General features: G+C 44.2%; 1 protein-coding gene across 2 annotated transcripts in view; it reads right to left on the bottom strand.

Moving 5' to 3' along the window:
- TAF3 (TATA-box binding protein associated factor 3) overlaps positions 1–23,837 on the bottom strand; it is a 143,855-nt gene that overhangs the window by 20,809 nt on the left and 99,209 nt on the right. Inside the window, exons 3-4 of one of the 2 annotated variants that reach the window (XM_081879713.1) lie at positions 18,869–20,673; positions 12,620–12,705 (exon numbers count right to left, since the gene is read on the bottom strand). In XM_081879713.1, coding sequence (XP_081735839.1) covers positions 12,620–12,705; positions 18,869–20,673 — 1,891 coding nt within the window. The remainder of the gene's footprint in view (positions 1–12,619; positions 12,706–18,868; positions 20,674–23,837) is intronic. The other variant, XM_081879714.1, reaches the window with a different exon arrangement.

Below are 23,837 nucleotides of genomic sequence, written 5' to 3'. Positions count from 1 at the left end.
ATAGAGAACAAAATCTTATCTTGAGATTACTGCCGAAGAAATAGACAAAAGGAACCCTTAATCACCACACTGTTACCCAACAGGCCTTGTAAAAAGCCAACAGCTGGCCACTGCGCATCCGGGATGCCAATACTATTCAGCTGTTATTGATTACTATTCAATGCATATTGATATACACCCTTTTCTTGGAATTACCTGCTGTAGTGTTGTTGCTCAACTGAAAAATACTTTTGTTTGCTTTGGTGCTCCGGATAAACTTGTGACGGACCATGCAACCCTATTATAGGATCAGAATTCCAGGTGTTCCAGATATCCTACAATTTTTACCACATTACCACTGGCCTTTACCATTGAACTCAAACAAAAGGTGAGCTATAGAAAGCTGGACAGACTTCAGAGAGACAGAATGACGCATGCATTTCTCATGTAAGTTCCAGGTCAACCCTACTGATAGCAATTCAGTAGCTAATGAGAGAATAAATACAAACACGGCTTCTGACTCCACAGAAGAATCTCATTCCAAAGTGGCTTGACCTAGGGGAAAAATGCTGTTTCAGATTAGGCAGGAGAGGTCACAAACATTTCTACAACTGCTGTAATTTAGTGTCAGAACTACAATATTAGGAGCATAGCAATATTAGGAGCATAGCAAACTCCAAGCACATGGAAGAAATGAGGGAACACACAGATAATATTATGTTGGGAGATCAACGCAGTGAAACCATCATTTTATTCCTGAAAAGGTACAATCACCAAATGCACGAGTAGTTTCCCAAACACCAAGATTATTTACTGAGATTCTGCCAGAGCCGTCCTGAAGGACCGAAAGCAATGTTACTACTCAGAAGGTCACTCACTCCTGCTGAGTTATTCAGAAACCTTTGAGTTTTTTAGATATGAGTGACTGAATGGGTGAACCACCAGATGTTTCAACTTGCTTTTCTTTAAATCTAAAGGGAGAGACGTGTAGAAAGTGTCATTATACAGTTTAGCCACGAGGCGGTGATGAACTTAGTTGAATCTGGGTGAAGGGCTGGAGCTTCCTGTTGCTGTTCTGTTCTTGTTTAAGACACAATAAAGCTCTTGTCCTGCTTTCTGATTGCTATGACCTCTGAGACTTGCATGGCACTATCTCACATCCAACTAGACAGGGGACTGCTTCATGCTTCGGGAACTGAACTTTAAGTCAAAGGCAGAAAGCCATTCTGAAAAAGTACCTAGCACCTGTAACTGAACGCCATCAGTTCTAGAACTATGCTTCCAAAAGTCAAAGTGGAGCTCCAAAGTAGCAGCTATCTACAACATGGATGCTTGTTCACACAAGTCAAGTGTTTGGGATATGACATTCTCTCTCCACGTGGGTTTGGGGTGAAGTAGGCTGACAATAAGGTGGCAGGTGGTATAAGACCATGAGTCCTTGGGGAAGGGTGGTGACTCAATGGTGGAGCATTTGGTTCAATCTCTGATCATCTCCATGTGCAGCTGGGAATGTCCCCAACCATCTGAAACCTTGGGCAGCCCCTGGCAGTCAGTGAACTGAATGGATGAACCAAGGGTAGACAGCAGCTTCCAGCATTCCTATGGTTCAAGGGAGGTGGACCCCAAAGGAAGCAAGATGCCTAAGAAAAACAACCCCCCAACTGATTTGCTACCACCACCAAATCTGTACCAACCTATAAGCAGGGCAATAACTACGGAGACTGCCTTATTTTCTATCAACAGAAGTACAAATGAAGGGGGCCCATAGATACTCTTTTGCACTGCTCAGGAAGAGGCATGGGATGATGGTGATGATTAGAATTTGTTAGTTGCTTTATCTTTTGCAGGGTAACCTAAAGCTGCTTACCAAACAAATAAACAGACAACCCCCTGCCGCCACCTAGATACATTAAAATCAAGAGGAAAGAGAAATGCATTAAAAGCATCCCACCCACTTCTAAAAGGCCACAGATACTTAAAGGCCAAAGATGTGGTTACAGAGGAAGGTTTTTTGTCTGGTGCCTAAATAAATACAATATTGGCACCAGTGTACCTGGAAATGGCGCTGCAGCTCACCTGCAAGCTAAAAACAGCAACAAATACCCAAATCAAGGTACACAAATCGAGGAGGAAGGTTGGGTCAACTGAGAGACACCACTCTCCTGCAAGTGTCTGCCAGGTCTTGCATGTGAAGACCAGCCGGATACACTGAAAACCACAATCCTGTACCTCTACAAAGTGAAATAAAATACCCCTGCTGCGTGATGCCCTTTCAAAAATAAAACTGTGCTTGAATGCAAACTCTGCACAACAGGTTCTGGGTGTTTCTCTGAAGCAAGCGCAAGAATGTTGCCCACACCTCTGCATCTGCGGCTGGGGGCCTTGGCACAATGCTGGTTCCCAGACATATGTAACTAAGGAGCCAAAGATGTGCGCCTATGTTTGTCTGTTGCCCACACTGTGTTTGCCCTGCAGGAAACACTGATGTGTACCAGCAAACATGTTTCAAGCTGTTCTCGAGCACCTTTGGCCACACCATATTGGTAGGTGTAGGTAGCATTATAACTACATTTGAGGGAGGAATGTTAGGAGAGCTCTTCCCTGTGCCACCAAGCTTGTAATGAAGAAATCCTGCAGGCATCCACCTTCAGCTCTGTGGCCTTGGCATGGTAAGTGTTTGGTTGGCTCCGACTCGTTTGTGCATGGAGCTCTGCTCAGGCAGGTATATGTCTCAACTTGCCTGAAGCTCTCTCATTTATTATTATTTTTTATAATTGAGATGTACACATCACACACAAGCGCGCCTCCGTCACTCTTGTGCAACAGAGAGCAGAATCAAAGAATCTTGCATCCAAGTAATTGGTCTTTTCTTCCCAATGACTCAAACGTCTTTATGGATTCACTTTGGGAGTCACTGCTTGAGTGCGGCCCAACAACAAAATGAAAATAATTTTGCACCTGCTCCCCCACCTAACACAACCCAGCGGCATAATTGGTGCGGTGGCTTCTGTAATTAAAAGGAGGGAAGAGGACCTAAATCAACACTGGGACATGTTCTCACGCTTAAAATCCAGGTTGCCTTCAGGAGAAAGCTAAAAGGGTGATTATTTAAACCTTCTGGAAATGGCAACGTTATCTACAACAGCATAATTTACTGCAAACATCTACTCGGAAAGAAAAGATGGCCTGGTTCTCTTGGTCACGAGCCATAATATGCAGACTTCTGCAACCATAATATGCAGGCCTTGCAAGCATCTCACCTGCTACCGGAGCAGCCTATTTGCAATCCTCACACTTTACCATTGTGTGAGGAGGACAGAGAAAACTACTGCATGAAGCACAGCTTGCCCTTGTCAGAAGTGGCAGGCCCTATCCGTTCTGAGGCTGCCTTTCCCAACCCAGATTCAACCCAGAGTTTGAGCAACTCTAGACCTAAGCCTGCTGGGCTTTGGGGATGCTCACATGGTTATGGGTTCCTCAGTAATCTAAACATGCAAACAAAGAATGCCTTCCTTAACTGAAACACCCACCCCCGCTGGTCATCATTTGATCATGGATTTGTGGGGAGCATCCCTGTCACATTTAGTTTAAGAATAAAGTAATAATCAGTGTTAGAAACCAAGATATGAAAGCTAGGAGCTAAATGGTACCTTGAACCCGAGGTTATGGGCGCAACAACGGAACGCCTAAGCACATTTCTTTAATAACAAGAATGCAAAGCTGAAAGCTAAAATATAAGCTAAAATAAAAGCTAAAACCGCAGCTAAAATACTACGTTCGTTTTTCACATGGTCTAGTCCTTCCCCTGCCCACCCACTTAATATTCTTAAGAAGGTCTCTTCTCCAGTCTTCAGAGAGTGACTGGAAGGGAGGAGGTAGAAAATGGTCCTCCTTTCCTTCCACTCTGCAGTTTTAATCTGAAATCCTAGGTGCAGTACTGCGCCAAGAGCTCAGAAACCGCTTGCGCTAATGAAATTCCCAGCTGCAAAATGGGCCTAGAACAATGGGAGTTTTGAACACTGGTAATAATGGATGCTGATGACAAGCTACATATACAAAATAATTTCCCTCCCCTACCCAAGTTTTGGATATGTATGTATTACCACAAATAGCGCTGCTGATATTTCTATACTGGGATTAATACAGAAAGAAAACCGCTCATTGTATAATTTGCCCCCACTCATGCCTTCGCTTTCACAGTACATCCTTTATTTCCAAATGCTGCATCTGAATGTATGTGCTACTTGACAGAATCATAGAATCTGCAGAGTTGGATGGCACCACGAGGGTCAGTCCCCTGCAATGCGGGAGTATTTTCACCCAATGTGGGGATCAAACCCATGACCCTGTGATTAAGCGTTGATAATGTCCTGGAGTAAACTAACCATCTCTACTGGGAAATTTCATTTGGTAAACAAAAGTGTGGTGGATGTGAGTGAAAGAGTTATACTTTACACCGTTTTTGCCCATGTTCTGGTTAGGCACTCAATAGCATCTCCCCTTCCTCCTTAGGATACATGTAGGGTAAAGGGACCCCTGACCATTAGATCCAGTCGTGGCCGATTCTGGAGTTGCAGCGCTCATCTCGCTTTATTGGCCGAGGGAGCCGGCGCACAGCTTCCGGGTCATATGGCCAGCATGACTAAGCTGCTTCTGGCGAACCAGAGCAGCGCACAGAAACGCCGTTTACCTTCCCGCTGGAGCGGTACCTATTTATCTACTTGTACTTTGACGTGCTTTCGAACTGCTAGGTTGGCAGGAGCAGGGACCGAGCAACGGGAGCTCACCCCGTCGCAGGGATCCGAACCATCGACCTTCTGATCAGCAAGTCCTAGGCTCTGTGGTTTAACCCACAGCGCCACCCGCGTCCCTAGGATACATGTAGATAGCTATAATTCTGAGGATAAGGTTCAAATCCTCTTGTCTACAAGCCATGGAGAGCTGCCCTTCCTGTTCTGAGAAATGGGTATCCCTGGAGTCCCTTGGAATAAGACATCCACTTTTCTCCAGAACTGAAAGAAGCTCCCACCTGCATATAGGCTAACCTGATCTCAAGGGTAATGGTTTGAATGAGAGAAGTTAAGCAGAAACCCCCCTTTTTAGACATCACAGGGACAGAGCTGGCCATTGACCAGCAGCCAGAGATGTCTATTTGAACTTTCAATATACTGATGAGATAGGACAGACTTTGCTAATACCCTCACAGCACAGCGCCTACAATGAGGAGCATTCACTCCCACTGTGCACTGAAAAGGCCAGACAAAAGGAAAGGGACCCAAGTCTGCTGCCTCTTTCTGTTCACTTAACTGCATGTTTTTAGGAAAGGAAAGGGGGGGGGGAGGTCCACACATGAGGAACATTCCCAAGCCTTCCATGACAATGTGCTGTTTCATTTCCTCTTCCTCTCATTTCTACATATAAAAAAGAGAGAAGATTTTAAACTTATCTTATCCCCGGGAGTCTCTGGGCAAGGTAATAATATATATCACAACAGCCACAAAGCAGACGAATTAAAATGAACCGAATCAATGCTAAATGTTGGGACCACGCAATCTGTCAGCTTAACACCTTTTCTCCCCCAAAAGATGCCAGTCTGAAGAAAAATTCTATCACTAAGTAGCTTTTAGCCAGTCTATTCTCCTTTCGAGATCCAGGGGAAAGGCTGAAAAATGGGACACACTAAAGTTTCAATTCTGTTATCCCACCATTAGCGCTTAGCCATTCACTGCTAAGTGCTCCTTTGTGCAATAATTGGGCTCACCATTAGGTTTGTAATCAACAGAAGACACTGGCTGCCAAGTCCGCACTGTCTCCCTCCCCAGCTGTGCCTTAAAGCCTTCTACCACTTTCTCTCTCTCTCCCCCCCCCACCCCAAAGTATCACTTGTTCCCTGTTTTCCTATTTAATTCCACAGTCAAGTTCTCCTCCAGAGCTTTCTGCTGAATGGGAAGTGTCTCGCGGGGTAACCAACACTGCCCGCAGCTGCGTCCCACAATAGCTCCCTCCTGCTTGCGTTACAGCTTGTGGAAGATTTGGTCACGGTGCCCTAACTGCGGTAAACAGTGGTCCGATTCATAAAAACGTGCAGGAGGAGGGGCCTTCCAGCGGGATCCCTTTACCTGTTTCCCCACCACAAAACAAGGCACTAAATGGAATGGGTCGTGGGCGGCTTGGCCTGTAACGGAATCCCGCTGCCTGACAAGTCAATAAAGAGGCAACCCTCCCCTCCCCAGCCACACACATGGAGAGCCAAGGTTAGAGGCAAACACAATTTGGATAGGCCTACACAGGGAGCTTAATGAGCCCCATTATTTGGCTATTGTGGGCAAACACTATGAAGCCAGTAATCTAAATTACCAAAGTCTGAATAACTTGTCGCTAAATGGCACACTGAGTTCAAAAGAAACCTTACAATGGCTTACTTATTCGCCCTTTCAGAGGAGGACCATTGTCCCACCAGGAGCCTAGGATGAAGAAGGGATCCTAAGACAAATTCTGAGTGTTTTAAATTTATAAGAATCACTGGACTACAACTACACTGCTCTGTAGTGCCTGAGCGTAACACACGCTACCTTTAAAAAAATCTTATATGCTTCTCTAGAAGGATCAAGTTATTTCCCTTATGTTTGTCCTGCTTTTTGTATTGCCCAGTCTTGGTCATTTTGAGTCAGAGTCAAAGCTTCTCAAGGCTTAATAGTTCCTTAGCACCACTTCACCCTGGGGGTTTTCTCTTCTGTTAAGTCCACACCTTCAAACTCTGGGGCGCAGGCCCTAGGGATCTGCAATTTGCCATAGCTCCCCTGGTGCATGTCCACTCTGCCAACCTGTCACACTTTGTGTGTTGGACCACAGCGAACTCTACTGCAACCATGGCAAATGCAATTGCTGAACAGGGTGTGAAATTATTGCAGGGTCTGCTCATGTGAAATTTCCTACTTTGTGCAGGCACTGCAATGCAGAAATGCACATATATAGATATAGATAGATAGATGATAGATAGGTAGATATATCCCATAAAGACAAAATCAAACCGTACTGCTGTGAAATATCCATACATTGTTATATGGATTCAAAATATTTAAATCCATTTTTAAATTTAACATATAAACATATAAAATATTTCATAAACTTTGTAAAAGCTTTGTAAAATTTTATTCTAGAGCTTCACCTTAGTCACACAGATCTTATTCATGATTCTCTCTATTGAAGGCAGACACTGTACGAGCATCGAAAATTACTGGGCTACAGTGATAAATAATCTCACCTCTTGGTCAAGCAATTCTCTTTCAACCTCAGTTTTTCTCTCTGCAGTATGAGGACAATAACCCCAACCTGCCTTACAAAGTTAGTTGCAAGGTTTTCTGAAAAAAATTGACTACTTGACAGTGTCATATAAATGCTATGTATTATCATTGCTGGTCATGTTCTTCCAAGCTAGTGTGCTTTAAGTTTTCAAAGAATGCACAGGATCAGTTTTAGGCATGTCCAACTTGGTACTCTCCAGATGTTGTTACACATCCTCAGTTAACACAGTCAATAATGGAAGCTGAAGTCCAATAACATCTGGAGAGAGCCAGGTTGACACCAGTGATTAAAGTAAAACTAAATTGGATGCTGAACTCTTGCTTAATGATTGCTTCATTGGGCAACATCAAAGCCCACTGAGTCCAGCATTCTTTGCAAGATTCCCAGTAATCTTTGGTAGCCCACCAGAAACTGGCCAGTGGTTTGGGTCAAACATTTTTTTAAAAAAACTACAGTAGTGAATGGGGATGCCAAAGAAATCCCACTGGCAGAAAAACATTGATTTGTGTGAAATATTAATATATCTGGCGAAAAGGTTAATCAGACAATAGTTCTAAAAAAAAGCCAGTTTGTGACCACAATACACATTAGTTGCTCAAAAATCTATTGGCAATTTAAGTTCAAGAAGTCCACACAAGCCCTTTGCAGATAACCAATCTTAAATGCCTCCCCAAAGAGACTGAATTAGTGATCTTGTAGCCTGATAACACAGGAAAACACACACATATGCACCAGCAGATCATTCAAATCATATAAAAAAACGGTCATAGATTTCTCTAAAACCCAGCAAACTGATAAGTCCCAGATCCATTAAGGATAAGATCTTTCACAATAAATTAAATAAAACAATTTATTGAGGCCTGGGCTTGAGATAAAATAGATTTACTGGTTGACCTTTTATTCATTTAAAGAACAAAATTAGCTCTAATTGCATTAGAATGGAATCCAGTAAATTTCTTCTAATGTGGCATTTATGCAAGTGTTGCTGTAATTGTTTACTACAAAGATAGAAATGCTCTGATTATAATCTATTTTCCACTTGGTTTTAGTGTGCAGTCAAAGCACTTGCAAGAAACCACCACCTGGGATGTAACATGTCCTCTACACTTTGCTAGAGCTAGATTTGAATATCTAGTGACCCAAACCTGCATTTAAATTATGACAAAGGAAATCCGGTTTTTAAATAAGTTAGTGCATATTTATTTGCTGGTGGTTCACCCAATGGAGTAGGTCAGCCTTTCCCAGCTTGGTGTCCGCCAGATATTTTGGACTACCAACCCTGAAAATGTCCATGCTGGTGGAAGTTAAAGAGTCCAACTGCACCTAGAAGACAGCAGGTCAGGGAAGGCTGGAGTAAACAGCAGGACTGTTACAGGGGGATTATATGAAACTCAGTAGATGAACTTTATGCATTTGCTTGTGGATAAGACAGATGTTATGAAATGAAGGTGCTCTATCTGTTTTTAGTTTATGCATATAATGAACCATAGCAGGCACCATCTTGGAATAAGCAATCCCTTGGGTGTGAAAAAAGGAACTGCTGAAAACAAACAAAAGTCTATTTTCAGATGGTGCATATCACCCGCTGCTTATCCAAATACAGAAATGGTTAACCATTATTTTGCAAAATGCTGCCTCACTGATTGATCGAAAAGGTGCCCCTGATAAAACAAGTAAATGAGTAGCAACTTATTTATCAAATGTATATCCTGCCCTTCATCCCAAAGGAGCCCAGGGCAGCAGAGAAGACATTTGTCCAGATAATGGGTTTGCATAAAGGCAGATGGACCCATCAGGTAGTAGTCTGCTGCCTTCTGGTTCTTTTCCTAACAGGATACGGGAGGCTTCAATTAGCACCTACAACTTTCATCATCGCTGACCATAGGCCATGCTAGCTGGAGCTGAAGGCTTTCCATCCTTGAGGAAGAGTGGATTTTAGTGTAGGACAAGAAATTTGTGTGTGAGAATGAGTGAGTGTGTATGAGAGAGAGATGGCAAGAGGCTCAGAGCAAAGTCCAAGACCCATTCTCAGACATGCTGAAGGTTAACTGCCCAAAAGAAGTGTGTTATTAGAAATCTCTTGGCACCTTGTTGGGAATCTCAAGTAGGGAGAGCACTGCTGAGCTCAGGTTCCCATAGGGATCTGGTTGGTCACTGTGAGAACAACATGCTAGACCAGATGGGCCTTTGGCTTGATCCAGCCGTGTTCAATATGAACAAGAGTGGCTTACGAGAGCAATTTTAAAAATAAACAAATCCATAAACAATAAAACAGGAACCATACAATTTAGCAGCTCGGGAGACAACAGACTAGCATACCACAAGATCAAAAAAGTCTGGGGACAGGGATAATGTCCACCTGGTGGTCAAAGAGATATTTGGTTTGGGTCAGTATCTTGAGGGTGGAGTTCTAGAGACTCTCCCCCAGTCACTATCCACCTCTGATGATTATCTTAAGACATGAGCAGGTTCAGGTAGAAGAACTGGGGAAGTCGGACCTTAAGGTTCCCAAATCTAAGCTGTCCGGAAACACTTGTTATCTCTTTGGTAAAAGTAAAGGTAAAGGGACCCCTGACCATTAGGTCCAGTCATGACTGACTCTGGAGTTGCGGCGCTCATCTCGCTTTATTGGCTGAGGGAGCCGGCATACAGCTTCCGGGTCATGTGGCCAGCATGACTAAGCCGTTTCTGGCGAACCAGAGCAGCGCATGGAAACGCCGTTTACCTTCCCACCAGAGTGGTACCTATTTATCTACTTGCACTTTGACGTGCTTTCGAACTGCTAGGTTGGCAGGAGCAGGGACCGAGCAATGGGAGCTCACCCCGTCGCGGGGATTCGAACCGCCAACCTTCTGATCGGCAAGTCCTAGGCTCTGTGGTTTAACCCACAGCGCCACCCATGTCATCTCTTTCATACCACAGCATAATAGCCAAGTATATAGGTGCTCCTGAGAAAGCATCACATGTGATCTGAAATAAGTGACCAGGAAAGGAAGGGGCAAGGAGACTTTTAGTAATTCCACACCTGTGAGAGCAAGTTACTGACCTCACCTCCAAGATGAAGGAGAGAAAAGAGGCTAGAGGACACAGAAGGAAGGAGAACTAAGAAGCGCAGACTTAAATAGGCAATTGGCATATATGGGGGGGATTGCAGAAGCGGGTGAAAACAGAGCCTCCTGCTCTGGGCACCAAAGCACCCATTTAGATGAAGCAAAGCCAGGAATTTAGATGGACATTTTAAATAAATGTTAGAAATTAGAAATCTCCATCTCTTGCTGGCTGTTTGTCTAAGCAGAGACGACCAAATACCGAAAAAGCAAGCTATGTTCTTATCTGTACAGAAAGGCTCTGTAAGACAGGATTGACGGACCTTAATAGAAACAGTCTGAGGGATGTAGAGCCACAGTGATGTTGCTCTGCTTATTTGGTGCGAAGAATTTCCAATTCCCTCCTTCTGGTAGCATGCATAAATCCCTCAAATCAACCTGCTTCTTTTCAGCTTTTTTTTTTTTTAAAGAGACGTTTCTACATCATTTCGGTTCCCTCCTACCCACGTAGATACAAATGAAATGGCAAAGTTGAAAGATGCTCTGTAAACACTGACAACACAAGATGCTAAAGGCACAGAAACCAAGAGGTTAATTCTACACATCGTGGTGGTTATTGCCCTAAAAGGCCTGAGCTGGCAGTGAGGCTACCTTAGGGAGTTGGTTCTCAACAAGCCGATCTTGAACCCTGGCAAGATGGTGGCACTGTGGGTGAATAGTTCCCGTGTCTGAGAAATTGGGACAGCTGCCAACCCTGGATGGGGCTGCACTTGCCCTGAAGGAGAAGGTTCACAGTTTGGGGATGCTCAGGTAACCTCAGTGCCTACAAAGGCCTTTTACCAACTGCGACTGGTTCAAAAGCTATGGCCGTTCCTGGGAAAACCTTGCCACAGTAATTCATGTGTTGGTCTCTTCAAGACTGGATTACTGCAATGCAGTCCTTGTGGGGCTTCCCTCGCGCATGATCTGGAAGCTGCAGTTGGTGCAGAATGCTACAGCACGATTGCTGGCAAGAGGAGCAAGGCACAACTCCACTTACCATGGTAAGTGTGCCCCCCACTGACTGGAATGCGTTCCTCTCAAACCTGGAATTGAGGAGGGAGGGAAGGTTGTCCCTGCAGAAGGTTGTCCCTTTGGAAGCACAGTACAGTGCGACTGTGGGGATAATTCCACTTCCAAGTAGCAACAACAACAAACCAACTACGCGACAGTGTGAATGTGGTGCAAGGGAGGCATGTAGAATTTGGATACTCCTTTTTCTACAACACAATGACAAGGGTGCATTATGCAGAATATAAAAACAAGACAGTTGCAAAGGAAGAACTGAGGGTGCACCTTGGATTTGCTCCAGGAGCTTCTTGCTTTTAGCTGTGGCTTTCATTTTCTAGTGGGAACTTGAACTTTCTTGCACTGGATGTCATATAGGATGTCAGGCCACTGGGAGTAGGGCAGGATTTGCTCCAAATGGCCTGGAAAACCTAACTAGGCTGATGGGCTGGAAACTCCCCACCACTGTCATAGACATTTCCTTTCCCTCTCACAAAGGAAGGCTGCACCACCAGACCTCATTTCTAGAAAACACTTGGGCACCTTGTCTTTCAAGTAACAGCTCTTGCTTAGTGTCCTTGTCTGTGTACAGGGAGAGACAAACAGAAGCCCTGGATCTATGCACGCAGGTTGCATGACCGGAGATGGCACCCCTGAATAGTAAGGTAAAGGTACCCCTGACCATTAGGTCCAGTCGTGGTCGACTCTGGGGCTGCGGCACTCATCTCGCTTTATTGGCCGAGGGAGCCGGCGTACAGCTTCCGGGTCATGTGGCCAGCATGACTAAGCTGCTTCTGGCGAACCAGAGCAGCACACACAAACGCCGTTTACCTTCCCGCCGGAGTGGTACCTATTTATCTACTTGCACTTTGATGTGCTTTCGAACTGATAGGTTGGCAGGAGCAGGGACCGAACAACGGGAGCTCACCCCGTTGCAGGGATTCGAACCGCCGACCTTCTGATCGGCAAGTCCTAGGCTCTGTGGTTTAACTCACAGCGCCACCTGCGTCCCTTACCCCTAAATAGTATAAAGGCTCTATTTGGTTTCAAAATTAAACATTTTAAATCATGATGGGAGCCAATTAGCATGCACGTTTGTCTAGGCAATATATTCATTAGAAATCGGGGATTAGTTCATTAAACAGGATTTGCCAGGGGGAGGAAATAAACAAATGGGATGACACTGCACCCAGCCCACCCACCACCAAGATTTTATCAAATGGGGTTTACTTTATACTTACATCTTGTCCTGACCAGCCCCCACTCTCAGCGTCAGCCTCGGAATCACGGGAGATGGCGCAGGAACAACAGGTTCTACTTTCATCTGCTAAAGGGAACACATTTAACTGTTAGATGGGCTGCATCTCCTAAAGAGAAATGCAGCACCGATGGTGGGACACTGCAGGAAATCATTTTACGGGAAAGGATGCACGTAACTTTACCACGGAACAGATTCTGGTTAAAATGAGAAAAGGCTGCACAGCAGATTTTGCATTTACTCCTCGTGACAGTATGGTTTAGTGTGATATTCACCTGGAATTTTTAAAACTGTGCTGTCTTTGTATGACATTGTGCTGTGGAAATGGACAGACAGTGCCATCCCCAAGGTACCTGGAATCCAAAAGCTTGGTTTGAAATGAAACCTGAATGGCGCCAAGGACTAGGAATCAGAGTCTTCTTAGAATCATAGAAGTGTAGAGTTGGAAGGGTCCCCAAGGGTCATCCAGTCCAACCCCCTTCAATGCAGGCGATGAAGCCAAATATAAAGGTCATCTGGTGTCAAAATGGATTTGGCTGAGCCCTCCTGGGGAGGTCATTCCACATACTGGGTGCCACAACTAAAAAGGCCCTCTCTGGTCACCTCCTACCTAACTTCAGAAGGCAAAGGCAGTCAAAGGAAAACGTTGGAAGTATTCTAAGTAGTAGATTAAAGCTAAAGCGCATCTGAAATAAATACAATAGGCTAGGAGTGCTGATGGACCTTGAACTTGTTTACACATTGAAGTCATTCTGGCTCTGGTATGTTCTTCTACAATAGAAAACTTCATATGCTATATTTCTAAGATAGATGGATGGATGGATAGATAGATATATAGATAGATGATAGATAAATAGGGTTTTTCCTTCTACTAACGTGGTAGTTTTCCCCGTCTCAGTTTTTGATGTCTTTGCATTTAAAACTGTCCCTTTCCTTAAGAATCCTCAGGAGGCACTGATATTTTGCAAAAATGTATTCGAAGTTAATTGGCCGAGAGCCAGTGGATGAAACAGCAAGGTGCCCTAATAAACACCATTAATCACCTTCCTCTCCAGTCTTTGGCTTTATGATTCAGTGCAGACACTCACAAAGCAGGCTAGGCTTGTACACCATTGTCTGTTGTCATTTATTCAATGTGCTATATAACAGGAGCTGGCAAACATGCACACAGGAGTTGTCTTGTTGGGCTGAGAGCAAAGACAATCTGGTCCGGTGTTCTGTTTCATTAACAGCCAACCCAAGGCACTTGTGCGCTTCCAAACAAGGAGTAAAGACGGGGGTCTTCCTATTCTGTTTTGTTACAAGCAACTGGCATTCAGAGATATACTGTATTGAGAAGTTCCATTTGGCTCCCAAAGCTAATATCATTGTTTGTTGTTTCAGGTTGCTACTGTTCATAGGGAGTCCAAAGGAAAGGGGTGTGTGGTGCTTATATCCAATCTCTCGGTGACAGCAGGATTTTGGGGGACACCACCCTGGATGGGAGTAGGACCGCTGTCCATGAACACATGCCTATGTGTCTTGGAGACCAGGCACTTGTTATAGTTCCATTCTGTTGGTAGTCTTTCCTTTGATTAAAGGTAAAGGGTAAAGGGACCCCTGACCATTAAGGTCCAGTCGCGGCCGATTCTGGGGTTGCAGTGCTCATCTCGCTTTATTGGCCGAGGGAGCTGGCGTACAGCTTCTGGGTCATGGGGCCAGCATGACTAAGCCGCTTCTGGCGAACCAGAGCAGCGCACAGAAACGTCGTTTACCTTTCCGCTGGAGCGGTACCTATTAATCTACTTGCACTTTGACGTGCTTTCGAACTGCTAGGTTGGCAGGAGCTGGGACAGAGCAACAGAAGCTCACCCCGTTGCGGGGATTCAAACCGCTGACCTTCTGATCGGCAAGCCCTAGGCTCTGTGGTTTAACCCCCAGCGGCACCCGCGTCCCTGATATACAGGCTGTGTATCTTGATAGACCGAGTAGAGCAAATTATTACCGAGCTAATGTTTGCGTGTGTGAATGTAATCATTATTTGTTTGTTTGTTTGTACCCCACCCATCTGGCTGGGTTTCCCAGTCACTCTGGGCAGCTCCCAACAGAATATTAAAACACGATAAAAACATCAAACATTAAAAACATCACTAAACAGGGCTGCCTTCAGATGTCTTCTAAAAGTCAGATGGGTATTTGTCTCCTTGACATCTGATGGTAGGGTGTTCCACAGGGTGGGCGCCACTACCGAGAAGGCCCTCTGCCTGGTTTCCTGTAACTTCACTTCTTGCAGTGAGGGACTTGCCAGAAGGCTCTCGGAGTTGGATCTCAGTGTTTGGGCAGAACAATGGGAGTGGAGACGAGGCCGTTTAATAATGTAATAATGTTTAGCTTTTGAGCTGCTGTTTTGTTAGCACTGTTTTATAGATTATAATTATCAATAATTGTTTTTGTGATGATATGCCAATTGTATAAGTCATGTGCTGTCAACTGTGATGCTGCAGTGTGAGGTTTATGGTTTGTAGGCCACTTTGGGATTTGCTTGAATGGAAGTGGCACAGAAATACAGCCAACCATCGATACACCTGCCTTACATGAATTCGCCAACTTTATTAGAAACTATCTAAGCTGGCAGCTGTCACCAGTTCTTGTGACTAAGCTACACAATGGTGAAATACATCTTATTGAGACTTCAGGACCTGCTATTCAGCTTCTGGGGGTAACATTCTAGTAAAATGGAAGAGGCAGAAAATTGTGTGACAGTGTGCTGTTGAGTTTGCACCTTAAATACAGCCTACTGCTTGTTGCCACCAAAGATGCCACTGCATAAACAACTCTAGAAAAAACTCAGTTTAAGGAATAATTTTTCAAGTGTCAGCATCAGTTGCAACAGACATTTTATCTAATCAGAAAAGAAATCTTAACAGAAATCACGTTTTGACACCCCCCATGGACTGGTTTTCAAGTATGGAGGCCCACCCAAAAGCTTGCTTACTTATAGGGTTAACTTTTGGGTCTCCTAATTTTTGTCCAACTGTCACAATCCGGAAAGGTTCCAAATGGTAACCTGAGTCTTTGCATTTAACAGGAAACCAGGAGGTTAGAAGAACCTCTGTATGTCTGTGAGAGAGAGAATAGATGCGTGCAAATACAAGAGAAGAAGGAAAAGGTGGATGTTACGGAAAAGGTGGATGTTAAGGGAACATGAGCTTTCATTGGTTAAAAATTAAAGAGCTGCAATTCTGGAGTAATACTGGAAATTCGGGCAAGCAGAAGAGCATTTACAGTGGATTACTAAGCTTCCCAAATCACGAAAGAAGTAAAGTCCAGCAATATAAGACTCCTTTGTAGCTAACTAAAAATACATTGTCAGTGGATTTGTCCAGTTTTATGTATAAGCAATACTTCTTTCACCTGAACTAATACTAGTAGTCATATAAGCCCCTTATTGCCATGTGCTGCATTTCCCCCCCCCCTTTTTTTGCTAATCTTCAAGGATTTAGCTTCTTTGCCACATACCTCAGGGCACCAACTGATAAAGCTCAAACTCTCCGTTTTTCCAGGACACCAGCAGAGCAGCCTTGCAAAAAATGAAAATCACTCAAGAGATTTAAAAGGGGGGAAATTTATTTTCAAAATCCTGACTTGCAGCAAAGAGGTGGACTTTTTCGACTTTTTTTCCCCTCCAAAGCTTATCTGTCTAGATCAGTTTAAATTTTAATTCTATCCAGGGACTCTTTCATGCAGCCTGGCTTTAAAGTTTATCTTTTGACAGGGACTTTTCACCAAGGTAACAGGAAGCTTTGTCAATGTAATCTGCCCAAGCTTATATGGCTTGCCCTATAATACAATATATTTTAGGGCTATGAAGAATAGACTTTTAATAGGTGGTATTGTTCCATTATATTCCTAATGTTACACCGAATTCTAAAAAAACAGGAGACAAAACCTAGACAAGAACCAGTTATGGAATGGGAGTGGAAAACTACATTCACGGGAATTATTTTTGAGTTTGTTCACATGGTATGGTTTTGGTATAATTCCACCCCTCGCCCTGTATTGTGAAGGCTGTGGCTATGATTAGTTATTCAAAAACTATTGTCATCCATACGTATTTATTTATACGTGGTTTTCCACTGGTATAATTCCCTACCTAGTTTGGTTATTAAGGGGATTTAAAGCACGATTTCTTACCCCAAAGCTTGCAAGCTAAATAGAATAAAATAAAAAGAGAAATAAAGAGAGAGAGAGAGAGAGAGAGAGAGAGAGAGAGAGAGAGAGAGAGAGAAGAGGCAAATGGCTGGGTGGATGGAAAAAGGGGAAGGTTGAAAAAGATGCACACAGTTGCCAAAACCCAAATGACCTGATTTTCTCACTAAGGATACCACCTTGTCATGCACCTCCTCCCAAGCAGACTATGTATCTTTGAGCTGAGACAAACTTCCCTTGCCTAAGCCTGTTCTTTCCCCAGGACCTCCTCTTTTCTCAGAGAGGAGGACCGCTGCCTCTCTGAAACTGGGGACAAGATTAACTGAGACAACACAGATGCCTCTCACCAATGTATCTCCAATTCAGCCCTCGCTGCGGATGGTTGGGCTATGGGGAGCCAACAGCCATCAGTACTGGCAGCCTGGTTTACATGCAATGCTAAACCATTGTTTACTGCTTGTGAGGGAGCCCCATCCCCTCTCCTAATCCTGCATGGCCAGGAGAACTTCTACTGAGTTTTGTTTCACTTTTAAATGTGGCAGCTAGCCTGGTGATTGGGAGCAGTTACTAGTTACCGGTCCTGAAAGACCTACATTGACTCCCAGTACATTTCTGAGCACAATTCAAAGTGTTGATGCTGACCTTTAAAGCCCTAAACGGCCTCGGCCCAGTAAACCTGAAGGAGAATCTCCAGCCCCACCGTCCAGCCCAGATACTGAGATCCAGCTCCAAGGACCTTCTGGCAGTTCCCTCACTGCGAGACAAACAGCTACAGGGAACCAGGCAGAGGGCCTTCTCGGTAGTAGCACCCACCCTGTGGAACACTCTCCCATCAGATGTCAAGGAGATAAACAACTATTTCACTTTTAGAAGACATCTGAAGGCAGCCTTGATTGGAAGTTTTTAACGGTTGATGTTTTACTGTGTTTTTAATGTTCTGTTGGGAGCCACCCAGAGTGGCAGGCGCAACCCACTCAGATGGGCTGGGCAGCATATAAATAATGTTGTTGTTGTTGCTGCTGCTGCTGTTATTATATAGAGAAGGAAGCATTCTAATGCCAGTGAAAAATAGCAGCTAGATGTACATAGAGCTGATTTATTTAGGAAATTGGCATACAGGACAGAGATGCAGTGCTGGACCAGTAAAGACACGAGGTCAGTCATAAATAAAATTTCCTTTTTACCCTTGCCTCCAACACCCCTGTTGTCCTATTCATTTTTAGACTGCCAGCTTTCCTGTGCATGTAACCTCAAGTAATGCTTTGGAAACTGATATAGTCCCCCTATATTAGGGGTGTCCAAACTTTTTTCAAAGAGGGCCAGATCTGATGAAGTGAGGGCCAACCAATGTTGTTGAGGTGTTTTTTGGATTTTACCCCAGGAAATAAACTGCCACAGGGGCCAGATTAAACCGACCGGCGGGCTGGATTAGGTCTCCAAAACGGACTTTGGACATGCCTGCCCTATATGAATAGTACAGGTGCATTAACTTGAACATGCTCAAATTTTAAAAGAAGACTTAGGGTAGGGTAAAGGTGAAAACTGCAGGAAAGGTGTGGATTTAGTTAACTTTATAATTAAAAGACCAACATAAACAGAAGCCCTGCTGGATCTGCCCAAAGGCCCATCTAGTCCAGGTAGCCAACCAAATGCCCATGGGAAGCCTGCAAGCAAGACCTGAAAACACTTTTGTGATTCCAAGTAACTGGTATTTGAAGTCATACTGTCTCAGACAGTGGAGGGAGAACAAAGCCTTAACCTCCATCTGTCATGGATGCTTTAGCTGAGATCCCTGCACTGCAGGGGGTTGGACTAGATGACCCTCGAGGTCCCTTCCGACTCTACAATTCTAGGCTTCTATGATTCCGTTATCCTCATTTTACTACTGTGAAATCCTTTCGATCAATTCGGTTTTTAGGTTTAAATATTTTACTGTTTCAGAACCCTATGAAGCATATATTTAGATGTTGCTCCGGTATAATTCTGCTATGGTGTGGGAAGCTGAGCAATAAAGAACCCACCACAAAATACACCAATTGCTTACTTTTTCGTGTTTGTGTTTCTCTTTTTCCTTTTCTTTCTTCTCCCTCTCCTTCTTTTCTTTCTCTTTCTCTTTCTCCTTCTTCTCCTTTTCCTTGTCCTTCTCCCTCTCTTTCTTCTTCTTCTTCTCCTTTTTGTCCTTCTTCTTTTCTTTGGGCTTCTCCTTCTCCTCAAAGAGTTTTTCAGGAAGGATCGTCGGGAGGGCTGGCAACAGCGACGGGAGTTTCATGGCAGCCGGGGTGCTGAACAAGGGCAGGGGCAAGTCTTTGGGAGGCAGAACAAGAGGCACTGACGAAGTTTTATTCTTGCCTTTATTTTTCTCTTTAACTTTCTCTTTGTCTTTCTTGTCTCTATCTTTCTTGCCTTTATCTTTCTTCTTGTCTTTATGCTTCTCTCGTTCCTTCTTGGTGCTGCCATCTTTTACCTTGACTTTTGGCTCATCATCAAAGTCTTTAATTTTGAACTTGTACGGATCCAAGTCATCATCTCTGATCAAGTCCTTCCACGGAAATTTTACTTCTTTGCCTCCATCTTTGTCTTTATCCTTGTCTTTGTTTTTCTCCTTGTCTTTGTTCTTCTCCTTATTCTTCTCCTTGTCTTTGTTCTTCTCCTTCTTCTTCATTTTTGTCTTCAACTCTTTCTTCAGCTTCTTCATAACTTCTACTGAGGAAGCCAGCTTAGTCTTCTCCTCGTAAACTTTGAGCAGCGGCTCTGGAGTTGGTGGAGAAGCAGAGGGAGATGAGAAATAAGGGAAGTTTGCTGGCAAATTGGCAGGAGGACCCATATTTGCTTTTCGAATGACCTCATCTATGGAGTCATCCATCGTCCATGAAATGTCTGAGCTTGACGTTCCACCAGAAGGAGGAACTGGGGTGCTTCCTGCTTTATTTAAGCTGCTGTTAGCAGAAACAGAAGCTTTAGGAGTTGTAGTCTCTGACACAGACAGTCTTTTAGGGCTAGTGAAAACATCCCCTTCTGATTCTGACCCTGAGGAAAACTCGAATGGGTCCGGGTCCCGTTCAGCACAAGCACGAGCAATTACAGCATCAATGGAATCGTCAATTGTCTTGTCGAGAACGGCCACTTTCTTCGCCGGATTCTCACTGTTTGGTTTCCCAGGGTCAACGGGGGTTGGCCCTTGTTTTATTTGGATATTCTCTTTCCCCATCTTTTCACTTAACGCTGCCAAGGGCGTTCTACTCGGGGTCTCCTGCTTAACTGCTACCTGAGGGACATGAACCGGAACCTTTGGACTCTTAGGACTTCTGGGGCTCTTGGATCGGCCCGGCGATTTCTTCTCTTTGGGTCCAGTTTTTGGAGAGCGGATGGGGCTTCCGGCCACTGCTGGTGATGGAGGAACTTTGGGCGCCTTCGTTTTCTGCCCTGGGGAGTTCGTTTTCACCTTTGCTTTAGGTGTAAATGCTCTCGGTTCCAACGGTTTGGAAACCGGCAACTGCGATTTTGCAATGGGAGCGAGTACGGGTGGTTCTGGAGAGAGAGGAGCCACGTCAGCACCATCCTGAACGCAAACCGGGGAAAGCATGGGTGGCACCTTCTGGGCATTGATGGAACTAAGAGGCTCACGCGGTTCCACCGTCCCCTCTGGACTATCTCCTTTCACGCTAGCTAGTTTTGGCCGCTTTGTGGCAGGCATTTCCTCAGATTCGGGACTTTCTAATGGCCTCTTGCTCAAGTAGTTTTCATCATTGACAGCCTCCTCTTCTTCCATTTCTCCCTCTTCCTCCAAAGGTACTTGCATGGCTTCTGCTGAAGTCCCGCCATCAGTGGGCACCTGCTCTTCCTCTTCCTCTGTTGAAAGAAACAAGTAAAGGGAAAGTTGTTAGCTTACTTAAGACAATAGCACAACTTTCTAGAGAGATCACAAGAAGTAAGCTCACATGGACTGAATGACTCGGTTTAAGAAATGTACAAAAACAAAGAATTTCACTTATCAGATACAGTATACAGATTAAATGGTACATAAATGTAAAGGTAAAGGGACCCCTGACCATTAGGTCCAGTCGTGGCCGACTCTGGGGTCGCGGCGCTCATCTCGCTTTACTGGCCGAGGGAGCCGGTGTACAGCTTCCGGGTCATGTGGCCAACGTGACTAAGCTGCTTCTGGCGAACCAGAGCAGCACACGGAAATGCCGTTTATCTTCCCGCTGGAGTGGTACCTATTTATCTACTTGCACTTTGACGTGCTTTCAAACTGCTAGGTTGGCAGGAGCAGGGACCGAGCAATGGGAGCTCACCCCGTCGCGGGGATTCGAACCGCCGACCTTCTGATCGTCAAGTCCTAGGCTCTGTGGTTTAACCCACAGCGCCACCAATAGCACTTTATTCACACACACACACACACACACACACACACACAGTATCTTTTTCATATTTTCAGAGAAATCCATTCTCAAATTGTGGTCCATAAGCAATTTTTCTACAATCCATTACATCTACCATTTCAATTGGAGCCAACTGCAGCATCTCCCTCCACGTCAAGTGATTGGCTGCTTCTTTGGATCAAAATATCACAACCAGAGGAGACATTCTAGGTGTGCTGGATTTCGCTAGAGGGCCAAGGAAATATATATCCTCAGAGAGAGAAAAATGTCTTATTTCCTTCCTTAAACCACCCAACCAACCTGAAACCTTATTTTTACTGAGTTTCACTGAAGTTACGTGTAAAGTAGCAAGGAAGGAAGAGCGAACCAAATAAACCAAAAGGAAACATAAACAACTCTGGTTGACCACCATGAGTTTTATCCAGCGCTGTGTGAGTGGACTTTCACTAGCACAGCAGGATTTCGCGTTTCTCTCTCAGGGGTTCTCTCCCTAAGCACCCCTAAATATCTGTTCCAGAGGGTCCCCCAATTGCCTAGAACAGATTTTGCATGCGTGCAGGAAGCTGCAGGGGAAAGTAGGAGGAACAGTCCATTGTACAAGCGAAAGTCTGTTGCATGAGCAGAACATCAATGTTGGATACAACCCCAAGAGTGTGTGTGTGTGTGTGTGTGTGTGTGTGTGTGTGTATATATGTATGTATGTATATGTATGTTGCGGCAAGAAAATATTGCTGGTCATTTAGGATCAAATGTCCCCTAATATGTGACACTTTTTGTTTATGCCAGGGTGTGTAGCTTTTAAAAAAATCAATGTAGCTACATGGAGTTGTATTCAATGTCCCCCCTCCCCCCGTCTTTCCTCCCAAAGGAGCCCAGGGAGGCAGGTTAGTCATATTCAGAGTCGACCAACTGAAATCAAAGAATGAGATTAATTTAGGTCCATTAATTTCAGCAGGTTTACTCTGAGTAGCACTTGGTCGGATACAACCAACGGTTGGATCACAAAATGATTCTCTAGCTCTACTACTGTTAAATAACCTCTGTATATTCATTTACCCAACTTCATAAAAAAAAAGGTCTGTCTGGCTTGACCTTAGCAAGACAAGAGTGGGTGCAGTACACACTCGTCTTTCGCTTAACTATATAACAGCCCTCATTTATCCTCTTTCACCAAGAGGCTGCTTTTGAAGCTTAGTAATTGCAAGAATTTTAAAAACTCCAGAATGAAAGCAACCTGTAGATGCCATTAGTGAGGAATACCCAGAATTATTCGGTTTTTGGAAGGTGGCTGCAAGGAGGAATGAGTATGCAATTTTGTTATTTTAACAAACATTTTTTAAAATAAAATAAAATAAAATATTATTCTGAAACTGTGCAAAGTCTTCCTTTATTCTGAATCCAACTTAAAGAATCTCATTTGGAAGAGTTTCCTTTCAGGCTATGGGAGGGGATGTTTCTTCCCTCTAAAATGTGTCAATGCCCCGATTTAGGAGAGTTGAGTCAAGAGCCCTGGGCTGAAGCATGAATGAGTGCCAGCATCACAAATTAAGTAAAACGAGCTAACAAGTCGAGCTTTTGCCAAGGCCCAGAGGATTTACAGCAGCCAGTCCAGAGTGGAGACTTTGCCCGGGGATAAAGCCTTAGCCTTCTGTGAAAAACAGAAAAGTGTTAGGCAGTTCAGTTTTGCTTGGATGGGCATGCACATTTCTGTCTCTTAAAAAAAAGAAAAGAAAAAGCAAATCACTCTTGACTGAGTCGGCACCTGCTAGAAATAGACTGAACCGCCAGTTTTTGTGCTGCAGGTTTCTCAAATCTGGTTCAATCGTTATCTGATCTATTATGGGAATGAAATATGCTTTCTTGCCCTATAATGGTATGAATTAAGAGGGGAATGAGTGGTGGTGCTGGAAAAACATTTCAAATTCATAGGGAACAGCTTCCAAGTTATAGATGTCAGCCCAATGCAGGCCTGGAAAAATGCCTTCGCGTCGCTTAGCTCCCTGCATCAAATTCCAAGGGGCCCAAGGAACTATGATTCCCCCTACCCCGCTTCAGAAGATACTTCTGATCACCCGCAAAAACACCATTCATTAGCCCCTCCTTCCGACAGTCCATCAAGAGTTATTAACAAGTCCTCTAAAAGGTGTTTCAGACAGATGTTGACAGGCCTACTAAAGCCAAAGATATTCTAGGTGTCTTGCGTTCTTAACAAGAGCATCTGAAAAGCTAAACCTCTTTCTAGATTGTATCAATTCAGACGAAAGGTGAGCTTTCACATGATTATGTTCCTTTATAGCAAAATACAAAATTTTCTTCTGTTTATGAATACGATTTATAGGCTACCTATAACTCACGTTCTCTGGGTGACTATAAACGCACTGTACGTGCAGAAACCCAAATGTCAGGGGAAAGACTAAGTTTGAATTCTTCTCTCTGACACGCTAGTTTTCCGTGTTCAGGAAATATTTCTGGATGCAGGAGGATTCGATCCTATGAGCCCCCACCTGCAGCCTCAAAACTGGTTTACCTCTTCACCTGTTCTTTGTGAGCACTAGGCTTGAGTAATTGTGCATTGCCACTCTTCAATACCCAGGACAGCTGATAAATAATTCCAGGTTATACCCTGAATGA

This window comes from Podarcis erhardii, assembly GCF_964252035.2.
Source record: "Podarcis erhardii genome assembly, chromosome: 10".
Taxonomy (NCBI): domain Eukaryota; kingdom Metazoa; phylum Chordata; class Lepidosauria; order Squamata; family Lacertidae; genus Podarcis; species Podarcis erhardii.
This window is presented reverse-complemented; position numbering and strand designations above follow the sequence as displayed.